Source organism: Chamaea fasciata, unplaced genomic scaffold, assembly GCF_029207755.1.
Source record: "Chamaea fasciata isolate MVZ Bird 193981 ecotype frontalis unplaced genomic scaffold, bChaFas1.0.hap1 SCAF_16, whole genome shotgun sequence".
Classification (NCBI taxonomy): Eukaryota; Metazoa; Chordata; class Aves; order Passeriformes; family Sylviidae; genus Chamaea; species Chamaea fasciata.
Genome location: NW_027094101.1, coordinates 10,503,253 through 10,514,716, shown reverse-complemented (window position 1 = coordinate 10,514,716; position 11,464 = coordinate 10,503,253). Strand labels below are relative to the sequence as shown.

Genomic DNA, 11,464 nt, shown 5'->3' with positions numbered 1-11,464 from the left:
GCTGCAGCGGGGCAGGGCCGAGCCGCGGCCCCGGCCTTGTGCCCGCCCGGCCCCGGGCATGGCTCTGCTCCCTCCCGGTACCGGCGCCCCCCGCCCCTCAGCTCCCGCTGCACCTGGCACAGACTCCGGGGAAACGGGGCCGGGGGTGTCCCTGTGTCTCTGGAACAGGCTGGCACGGGGGCTGAACGCTGGTGTAGACTCACTTATTTTTTTTTTTTAATGCAAAAAGTGAAGGGGAAATGGCCCAGAAAGCAGCAGGAAAGGTGCATGGCAGAAGCACGGAGGCGGCAGTGCGCTCCAGCAGGCTTCTGTAAAGCCGGCTCAGCTACGGGGAAAGGCTGTGGCAGAAGCAGCCGGTTCACTCTCCTCCTGCCAGGCACAGAAAGGAGGAAGGAGGTGGCAGATCCCCAGAAAAGGTGCCCTTACAGAGTGCTGCCCAGCACTGCTAGTCCCCAGTCCATCCCCATCTGTGGCTGAGGCAACGTGGCAGTGTCCGAGCCAGCTGGACTTCAGCTCCTGCCCCAGAGCTCTGCTTCTGGAAAGCCAGTCACCTCTCCCACCTCACTGAAGGCCTGCACGCCCTGCGTGAACATCAGTTTGTACCTCAGTCGGATGGGATCCTGGGAGAGAAAGGAGGAGAGAGGGGCACACCATGATTATAAACTCCTGGACTCCTTCACCCCTCACAGCCTTGCTGCAGTGAGTCACCTCTGAAAGAGGAAACACCAGCCCTGCAGAAGCTCTGCACAGAAGGAAACCCTGGATCTTCCTAAGGTAGACAAGAGCAGCTGGAAGACCTGTGCACACCAACCATGGGCATGTTGGCAATCCAGGCCTGGCCAGCCTACTCAGACAGAGAGTTCCTTACACCAGTCTTGGGTCTTATAATTATCCACCAATGCAACAGATCTGCCACCCATCCCTTGTGCCTTGGGTGCCCTTGTGTTCCATCAGCTGCCAACATCTGCACAGTGAGTGCCTGGAGCTGTTTCTGTGTGCAGATAGTCCAGAACTGTGCAGGCCCCTGCGGCAACTGCCCACACAGTCCTTCAGACTGTAGCTCTGGAAAGCTCTTTGAGCAGAAAAAACATCTTCCCAGCACAGTCCAGAGTGCCCTGTCTCCCCACTGTTATTAAGACTCTCCCCATCTTTCACACAAACAGCCAGTGGGAGTCCCAGTGCCCAGCAGCAGCACCTTGTCTGGGTTGGTGAGCAGCAGCACTTGGGACACCACTGCGGGCGGCAGGAGAGGGTTGAAGGCCGGCAGCTCAGAACCAGAGGCTGGTTGTAACTTTATCTGCATGGTCTGAAAGAGAAAACAAAAGAAACACTGTTTAGTCCATGCTGGGAAAGGGCTGTGAGCATCACTGAGCCATGGAGGTAGTTAAAGATACATCAGCCAGACCCTGTCGTTCAGTGAAAAGCACAGCCTGCAACTAAAGGCAGATATTCCTAAATAGCCAATTCTATGCTACACGTGCACAGGGAGCAAGAGCCCTACCCAGGAGGCTGAAGCAGCAGCTCTGGAGCCCTTTCTGGCTGTATGTAGCAAGACCATGGATACATGCTGTGAAACAGGCACTGATGCCACAGGCACCACTGTACAACAGGGTCTCCATGCAGAGACAGAGCCACACAATTTCCCATGAGCAAGGCAAACGGTGAGAAATGGTGAACCTTCTCCTCAGGACATTTCTGAGCATTTTTGCTACTTTGTCACAGGCCTCTCACCTTTGGGACTGCAGCCTGGAACACTATGTCCTTAATGGGGTGTGCTGAGGTGCTCAGCATGGACAGAACCATCACCAGCACGTCTGGCCGGCCGGGAGCCGGCTCTCTGGAGAAGTGGAGCATGGCCTTGAAACCATTCCTGTCATACACAGTCAGTGGACAGATAGTGCCTGCCAGAGACAAATCAAGAATCAGAATCAAAGCCTGGATTCCTCTCCCATCTGGGGGCAAACAGGAAAGATGGGATAAAGAATAGCAAAAAGGAAAATGCAGACAAACTTTTACTTCCTTTGGCAAACTCACAGACCAAATGGCACACAGCCCCTGATTTACATCTCCCCCTAAGGCAGAGACAGGAATCTGAATGTCTGCATTTGGGATTTAGCAGCTCAGGTTTCACCAGTCCTTGAGAGAAGTCAGGTGTGGATCCAACAGAGATACAGTGGGAAAAGCAAAGTGCCTTTCTTAGCACACACAAGATTTGCCTCCTTACCATCCACACCTGGCAAATTCACACCTGACTATCACCATCCAGCCCATCCAAAATCTACTAAGACCTTCACTTGAGACTGAGGGCAGATCAGGATGTCTGTGCACGTGTCCTCTTCCAGCAGCAGTGAGAGCCAAGGCTCTGTGGCCCGGGCTGAGACCCCAGGGTGACACATACCCAGGAAATGCCCTGGGGAGGAGCTGCAGAGCTGGGCCATACAGTGTGAAACCAAAAAGCTGAGGTGGAATGAAGAGCTCTGCTTTAGGAAGTGGGGCAGCTCCCACTCAGGAGTGTCTTTTAGGACTTTTAGTAGAACAACTGTTTGCAGTTTGAAGGTGCAAAGGACAGAGTTTGGAAGCACATTACAAACATCAGCCAGGGCAGGAAACTCCTGAGTAATGCCTAGGGAGGACAAGGACATTGTCATGCTATGATCCCTAGCACATACTCAAATTCTCAGGTACATCAAGCCCATCACAGAACAGTCATTTCTTGTGTCCAGCCCACCCACACAGATGAAGCTACTTTGGCTTCCTGTCCTGCAAAACTCATGGAAGAGCTCCAGTAAGCCTCTAGTAGGCAGAGCTGGGGCACAGAATTGTACTTACTTGGTGTAACTGAAATTAAAGGCACAAAAAGGTTTTCTAGAGAGGCATCATAGGAAGCTGGATGCAAAGAGGCAGCAGGCTTCAGCTCAGAGCCTGGACTGAGGAGTGCAGAATCTGCCACTGAGTTATTTGGAAGATCTGGAAAGGGCGATTTCATTGGTAATAAATCCCTGGAAAGAAAAGCATGCAGAAAGCTTGTATTAAGTGGGGATACTACAGGGAATACACTGTCTTCTCTGTGTCTGTCTGTATTCCCAATCCCTCATCCCTTTTAGGTATAAAGAAACTACAGACTTACACTCTGAGTCCTTGAGGAATTCAAAAACTCTATCATCTGTGGAAGATCTTGCTGTTTCAAAATTCATTAAGGCAGATTTTGGTTCTGTTACTATGGTAAAACTTAGCTTTAGGGCTTTAGAAGGCTGCCGTCCCTGTGCACAGCTTCTCTGGAGCCCTAGTCAGGCAGATTAAAGTAAATACCAGCCCAAAGACACCGCAGGAAGCTGGAAATCTTCAGTAAAATTTCTTGTATTATGGCAGACTGGGTAATAGTCTCCTGCTCTGAAGATCTGTGGAGATTAATTTGATTTGTGAACTGTTCCAAGCTTCCACTGAATACCTGGAAACTACCTTGTCACAGTCTGGAGAAAGCTGAGAAAAGTACTTTTTGAGTGACAGATAATAAGGCCTGACTGTAAGGTTTTTGTTCTTTTAGCTCAACATCACCTTGTTATCAACCAATGGGATTTGTCTCCCCAGATTTCTGACCCTTGGAAGGTCCTGGTGTGCAATTACACAAACTGCAATTAACAGGTGCACAACTGCAGGAAAGAGCCAATGTGTGCATGGATCACTTGCCATCACTAACCAGGGGTAGCTGAAAGGTTTCCCTAAATCTCCCTGCTGTAACAGAATTCCTCAGCCCCAAAATCTGACTCTGTTATGAAGAGTTTACTCACAAAGAGAATGTCTTGGTCCTGGATAGTGGAGAGAGATGTTCATCCAGGCTCTGGAATTCACTCTTCACTGCACAGCTGTCTTCCCAGCTCTCCTGTGGTCCCAGGGTCTGAACAGCACTTGCACCTTCCCTAAATCCATTGTGTACGGCAGGCTGGAAAATAAGGCCCTTCAGGTTCATGCTTTGTAATATCAGCAAAAATAAACCTATTGTGCTGAAAAGAACTCTGTTTATCAAATACCACTACCTAAAGGAGAAATATAAATGAGTCATTTGGTTGCAAACTGCACCTGAGAGTTTATCTGAGAGCACAAGGATTCCAGTTTCCCTTCAGAACAGAGTGGTACACCAAAAAGGCCCCCAGGGAAAGGCAGGCCAGGAATCATCTCTGATTTTTGTCCTTTATACCTTATGGACTGCTAAGTATCTGAGCATCACTCACCTCTCCTAGGCCAAAATCAGGTGGTGGTTTCTGTATGACAGGGGAGTTGCTGAGACCTAAGAAAGATACCAACATGCCACAGATAATTTACAGAAAGCAGGGGTTTTCCACAGGTTCTTCCTTTGCTGTCTAACACCTCTACAGACACTGCATCCCTGAAAACTTACGTCTGGAAGGCCCTACTTTCTCTTGGGACTGACACTGAAGTCAAAGGTCTCCTCTCTCTATTAAACACCACAAGCCCCAGTCCCAAGGGTGACACTGAAGGGCACCTACAGACCTAAGGACTGCAACTCCTCCTCCAGCAGGCAGGTGGAGGCTGTGCTGCTGTGGCGGGAGGCCGAGGCTGTGTCTGCAGAGGGGTCTGGGGGGGTCTGGGCCATGGCCTCCAGCTCGGAGAAGTCGATCAGGGTGTAGCTCTTGATGCGCCCTGGAGCTGCCCGGCACCCTGGGGGAACAGAGACAGAGTCAGCGAGGAACCTCCGCAAAGGAGTGGCACATCCATGGGGACAGGTGTGCCTGAAAGGCGAAGGACTTTGGGAATGTTTTCTGTCAACTATACGCAAGAGAAAACAATGGTTTTCTCAACTTTCTCCACGTTTGTTCTCTGAGCAGCACTTCCCTCAAAACCCTGCTCCCGCCTGGTGTGCAGGGCAGAGTTGCCGTGGGACGCTGAGGGTGCTTCTCACCTGGTGCAGAGCTGGCAGCTGGACCTGCTCCATCCCCGTTCTCCTGGCTGGCCACAATCTGCCTGTACTGCCCCAGTGCCTGTGAGAGCTTGTCACTGGCCTGCAGGACCTCAGCTGGGAAACCAGAGCAGATACAAAATACTCATGTTCCAACGGGAAGGTCAGGTCAGCTCCCTGGCACTCCCCAAAATGCCCATGAGGTAGGGACAGTGTAGCTCTGGAGTGAAGGCAGCAGAGCAGGCTGCCCTCAGCCCCTCACTCGCCTTTCATTCCATTTTGCACATACAGATGCTGATTCCAGGCCTCTCTCTCATTTATCAAGATCACTTTGAAATCTTATTCCATCTCTAAAGTATTCCTAATTCCTGCCATCTCTTCTGCACTTTCTTTTTCTCCACAAGTTTTCCCTGTGCACTTCAGTCTATAATCCAGCACTCCCCAGATGAAGAGCCATCACCTATGGGTATGAAAGGAAGGTGTGAGGTGCAGTTGAGCTCTCAGGGTTCCTGTTTAGGATGTCTGTTCAACAAACACTGCTTCAGTCAGATCTTCAAGGCATATGGACAGGAATGAAATGCCAATTGTGGAATTCAAAGATTCTACTCTTATCAAATTAACTCTACCCTAGCTGAAACCAGGACACCTTCCTTGGTATTACACTTAAAAATTCAAAATATATTCCTCTTTCTGTGTTTATACACAGGGAGAACTTCAATATCTGGAGAGAAAAGGTCTCAAAAGTCTTCAGTTCTCTGAAAATCAGAACTCAAAAAAACTCAGAAAACCACCTCAGCTGAAGAAAGGGATTCACTGTTTAACTTTGGGCTCCAAGTGAAAATTAACATCTTCCTCAAAGAGGAGCAGGACGAGACCAAATGCCACTTCCCCTGGGCATGGTTTCATGAGGAGAGTGGAGGGCTTTGCCCACAGGGTGCCAAGTACCCGAGCACCCCCCGCTAGGGAAGGGCACAGCCCTGTCACAGCTGCAAAGAACCCCAAGGACAGTGTTGGCCCTTACCTAGAGCCTCCTCATCAGCCACAGCCTCGCTGGCCAGGCGGAAGAGCAGCGGCCTGAGCTTCTCACAGCGCTGGAACAGAGCCTGGGGAGGAAAGGTGCCACTGCTCAGGACACAGGCACACTTCTGTCTCTGCAATTACCTGCAAGTGATGCTCCCTCTAGAAGAGGGAGGAGAAAGAGCATTTATGCAGGAAAAGGAGCATTTACCTGTAGGGTCTCCTGGTCAGCTGGGGATAATTCATGTCTCCTGTAGCTCTCCAGTAACTCATCCATACGTCTGACATTCTCAGAAACCTCACTGATGGTGTGCACTCTTCTGGACACCTGAGCTGACTTCTCTTGTTCCTGTGATGAAAAATGAAAGAAAGGTAGATGATGATTTGGCTGACAGAGCCAGTGCACATACTTGGCTGGAGCACTCTGGGTCACACCTATTAGCATTTTATTGCAGGTAGAGAAGGCACAAAGCGGCACAGCTGAGAACATGCCTCCAGCTGCCCCAACAGGGCACCCTGGCCCTGTGCTGTGCAATATGGACTATATCTCACCACAGGCACAAGTGTGACTTCAAAATTTGAGCTGGGAGTTGTTGGCTTCTGCCACACAGAATGACACACTCAACCACAGGGCTTTGTTAAACCAAATCTCCTCTGTAAGCAGAGAAGTGGGATGGTGCTGCAGATGGAACATGGAAGCAGACGTGCACACACTGCATGCAGGAAAGAGGCAGTTCTGTACAGAAGTTGCTTTTTTCCACCTGGGAACTGAGTTTATTTTTGGAAATTTCCAACCACTACTGCCAGGGTCCCACTGACATGGAAGTGTCCTGCTGTATGCACATTCACATATTCCCTTCTCCTGGCAATGGCATATTTCAGGAAACCAAAACAATCCCGTGCTGTAATTCGCACAATTATTTGGAAAGACTGAACATGGCCCCTTCTCTGGGGCTGCAGTCAAAGACTGAATGGCCAGGTTTCCTCCCACCCTCCCTGGCTGCAAAGAGGCTTCTCCTGGGAGTTCCCACCTCCTTAATGACGCTCTGGATCAGGCGGTTGGCTGCCTGCAGGTCCTCGGGGTGGCTGCTCTTCAAGAGCTTGGCCAGGAGCTGTCAGGGCAGAGATGGGACAGCAGTGAGCAGCAGCCTCTGGGCACTGTGCACACATCCCACACCACAGACACCTGCTCCAGCACGGTCCTACAATCCTAGAAGTGTGTCAGTTCCTGTCCCATGATCTAATCCAGACTACATTGCTGCCTGCATACACTGGCTGCTCAGGATTAGGAGTTCTGGCTCTGCAGAAATTTGTAAGACCTGGAGAAGCCCTCCCTTGTGCATCATGGAAACTGATGTTTTACTGTAAAAAAAGTTTCACTTTTTGCTAAGGAAATATTTCTGACAAAGTCTGAGAGTTCTCTAGCTGTTGCACTGCAGGAAGGATCAGCATTATTCTGAGACAGTCTGTCTGAAACAGCAGAAGCTCCAAAAATATTACTGAGCCTTTTTTCTCATCAGTACAAAACATGGGGCATGAAGACTCTAAGGTTTACCTTGGACTTCTCTTCATCTGAGTCAAAAATAGAATTCTGAGGTCTTGGAGAAGGGGGAGGTAAAATTTTGTCTTCTGGCAGTTTGGGATCTTCTTTTACAATCCCTGGAACAGGTAACAGGAGTTGTTCAGTCATGCCCAAGCTGCTGAAACCTCGATGCTCAACAGTGCATGAGGTTCTGCAGAGATTTCTGGATTAAAATACCACTGAGGACTACTAAGTACAATGGAATGGATGTAAAAATCCATCCCAGGATCCATCTGAACCCATCTGTCATAATCCTGGGAGAGTATTCCAGGCCAGAGATCACTTCTCAGTCTGTCCTGTACTTTTTCCCTGCACAGTGTGAACAGAGGCCTCCAGACTGGTCTGAGCTGTGGCTCAGAAAGGGTCTGCTTTGGAAAATCCCTTTAAACAATTCCATGCATCCTTCAGAACCCAACCAGCCTGGGACCTTTGTCCCTTTTCCTTACACACAACATGTTCTGAAAAAGTTGAGTCACAAGCTGAGGGAGGCAGATATCTGTGGGGGAAACCATGGGCTTGGGAGGCTAAAAAGGAAACTGAAATAACAGAACTGAACCTTGTTTCTTCAGCATCTGATAAGCATCCTGGATTTTGACTTCCTGAGGAAACCAGACTGTCCAACTGAATATCACTTCGGTGACCCTTGACTTGACTTTTTCTGAAGACCAAATTCCATAGTACTGAAAACAAGACAGTAAAGAAAGACAAAAAAGCTGAAACCCAATGAATTTGTGCCAGATCTGGCACAGCAATCCAGCCCCAAGGAGTTTGTGTGCAGCCACCAAGGATAAAATGGATTTCTGTGAATTTATTCACAGCGGTGTCAACTGTGTATCCCAGGGTTAGGAAACACAAGAAATGCTATGGAGTGTATGAGAATCACACACAGGTTCTATAACAGTCAAAATAAAACCACTTCATACTTCTCTGATCAGTTATTGAATCCAAAACCCCAAATAGGTTATCTTAGTGAAAACAGTTCTGTGCTTGACTTAAACATTCCCCTTAACTGCTGCAATGCAACTACACCACTGGCCTCAGACAGCCCCAGGCACAGGAAAACTGAACAAAACCAGAAACGAAAGTTACTGTCTCTTATCATCATCTGGGTGTTTTCTCCAATTTCTCTCGTAACTGCCTATGAGCACTCCTTTTATTACAAAAAACCACAAACCTTCCCAAGATCAGGCATTTCAAACTCATTAAGTGATACCTGTCCTCTCAGAGCAGTAAACAGAGTTGTCTACAGTGATAGATGCTTTAAAGTCAGTGGTTTCACTGAAATCCTGTTACCAAGCCTGAGACTGAGATAAGAAGTTTTGTTCTTCAGTTAAACATATCTTTGAAATCAGCTTTTTGCAGCTCTGCCCTTGGGCTGATGCAATGGAAAACGAAATGTGTATCAGTGGTAAATGTGTGCAGGATCCACCAGAAAGGGAAACCGATGGGTGCAATGCCGAGAAGGGTTCAGGCAGGCCCAGGCCTACCCCAAGGAAGAGGAGCATGGCCAGAAGATCCCACAGCCTCTGATAAAGCAGAGCTGCATTTCTTATCCTGAAACATCCTGTAACCACCATCACCTACCTTTGGGGAAAGCACTTTAATCAGCTCATTCAGAAACCTGAATTTTGCCATTTCACTGTGAAATCTGTCACCACAGTTGTTCACACAGGTCTCCAGCACCTGCAGGAAACAGAATGTTACCAACAGGAAATGAACACACAAGGCTTGGGGAGCATTCAAAAACTTCGTCATTATATTACTAAATCTAAGAACTTTCTGACACTGCACTCACCAACACAAAATACCGAGAAAGTTATGCAGCAAGAATGCATTTTATTCCTTCATCCAACCTTCCTAAGCAGCACATTTAAGACCATGTGCTCTGTTCTACCCATCACTAACAACTTCTGAGCTATTGCCTCTGTGGTGGGACACAGCTCAGACAGAGCTGCAGACCCACGAAACACCACAGCAGAGCAATGTGGGGAGGAACAGAAGCAGCTCCTCCCCGCACTGTCCCCTGGTTTCTGTATTCCTTGTGCAAGGGAAAGTTAAAAGAGAGAGGCATCCAAGAGAAAGACATCAACATCTAAGAGAAAAGGAAGAGAGAACTATTCTGTCTGCTCTGCTGTTCTACCTGCCAAAATCTTTCCAAGTGACTGCTTTGTGTACAGATGAAAGTACTCACTGTGAGAGCATGGAGAGCTTCTCCCTCCTGAGGGGACTGGATTTTGTGTGCCAGCAGCCTCAGTGCAGACAACGGGCTGGGGAAGAGCAAATCAAGTCACACCATGCACAAGTCCCCAGGAAAAACAAATGCTGCTGGGTTTGCTGCATGGAAGAGCAGCTGCTGGATTCACAACAGGACAGACACCCTTCCTTGGGCATGGTGCTGGCCAGGGACACATGCACACACACAGGGGTGAACTGGTGACCCCAGCGCTGCCCTCCAGCCGTGCCCAGGCCCTGTTCTTTGGGAGGGAGCAGCAGGGACAGGCTGGGGGATGTCCCTGGGCAGGCACCACGGGAGCTGGCTCTCTGCAGCTGCAGCAGCTTCCATGACAGCCAGGGCAGTCTGTGCCAGCTCCTGGGCACGAGCTGGGTGCCAGGCTAGGAGCTTTGAACTCAGTCTGCTCTAAACACAGAGATGATCACTAAGGTTTGACAGATCATTTGCTTAATTAGCCCCTGCTACTTCCCACAGAGCCCAGACTGTCAGCTGGAAGGTGAGGAAGTCTCAGTAGAGATCCTCCACCCGTCTGGAAGGAAAAGCTGAGGCTGAGCTCCCTCTGGGCTTCCCTGCAGAACCCCACAGCAGGAATCCTTGGCCAGACTGCCAAGGGCATGGCCAGCAGGACCTGCTGCCTGGTGGGGTCCCGCAATTGATGCGAGAGCCCATTCCCAGACACCACCCTCTATCACATTGGCATACACCTATTTCCAACTCATTTCCCCTCCTGGGAGCAGCAGAGCCCAGCGAGTCTCCTCAGCTCCCTCTGCAGCTCAGCTGCTCAGTCACACCGTGGCCCCAGGCCCCATTCCTGCAGAGCCATGAGGGAAGCTCAGAGCCAGACACAGCCTGGGTGAACACAAAGGGCTGTGTGTCTGCCTTACCCCTCCGTGTCAGCGTTCACCTGGTCGCAGAACCGCTGGATGCATTCCCAGTTTTCCTCGGAGATACTCGGGTCAGTGGCCTCATCTTACAGAGGGAGAAAAACAGGAGAGGAAGAAGGAAAGCCCAGTCTCAGTGTGAGCCAGTGCTCAGAGCAGGAAGCAGCTCAGACGTCGCTGCTTCAGAGCTTTTTGTAGCAGAAAAGGGAGATCCAGGACGAGCAGGAAACAGCTGTTACTAAAATCTGCCTAAAAATATAGTCCCAAGCACACACTTGAAGTCAAGCACAGCCTGACAGCAGCAGATGTTGCTTTTAGCAGGAGAAACTTAAAAACCATTTACAGGCAGCTCTCCTGAGACCACTGCAAAACTTGTGCTGGAACACAGGCAGTTTACAGTTTTGCATTAAGGAAACAAAGTATTTTTTTGCTTTATCCATTCCCCAGTCTGCCGCTCACCCAGCTTTAGGGGCTGAGGATGGGCAGGATAGAAGGGGAAAAGGACACATGCAGCAAGACATCACCCACACCACTCTACAAGGGTTCTGTGGGGGCAGTGGGCCCCTCCCCATGAAGGTGAAGCTGCTCCAGTGCCCACCCCGTTTGGAAGAGGCAGCAGAGGCAGCAGCCAAAGCAGCCCCAACCCAACGTCCCAGCCCCACTCACTGAGCCAGCGCTGCAGCTGCTGGGTGCCAGCCATGGGCTCCGTCCCGCCGCCCTGCCCGCGCAGGAAGCAGCTCCCGCCGCCCCCACGCCCCGTGGGCAGCCCATGTGAGAGTTCTGAGTGTTCCTGGGCTTCATTGTGGGCGTGGGCTCTGCACAACACCCGCCAGCAC

At 50.1% G+C, this 11,464-nt stretch overlaps 1 protein-coding gene across 1 annotated transcript; it reads right to left on the bottom strand.

The window, feature by feature from the left end:
* Positions 1-53: 53 nt before the first annotated feature.
* On the bottom strand, positions 54-11,399 carry GGA2 (golgi associated, gamma adaptin ear containing, ARF binding protein 2). Its single transcript, XM_066197791.1, is given in 18 exon segments — positions 54-620; positions 1,196-1,306; positions 1,732-1,901; positions 2,830-2,999; positions 3,789-3,940; positions 4,230-4,285; positions 4,510-4,677; positions 4,919-5,032; positions 5,937-6,018; positions 6,144-6,281; positions 6,964-7,044; positions 7,488-7,591; positions 8,071-8,194; positions 9,099-9,197; positions 9,706-9,781; positions 10,632-10,716; positions 11,295-11,352; positions 11,355-11,399. Coding segments are annotated over 18 exon segments (1,944 nt in total). The 3' UTR covers positions 54-509.
* Positions 11,400-11,464: the final 65 nt, after the last annotated feature.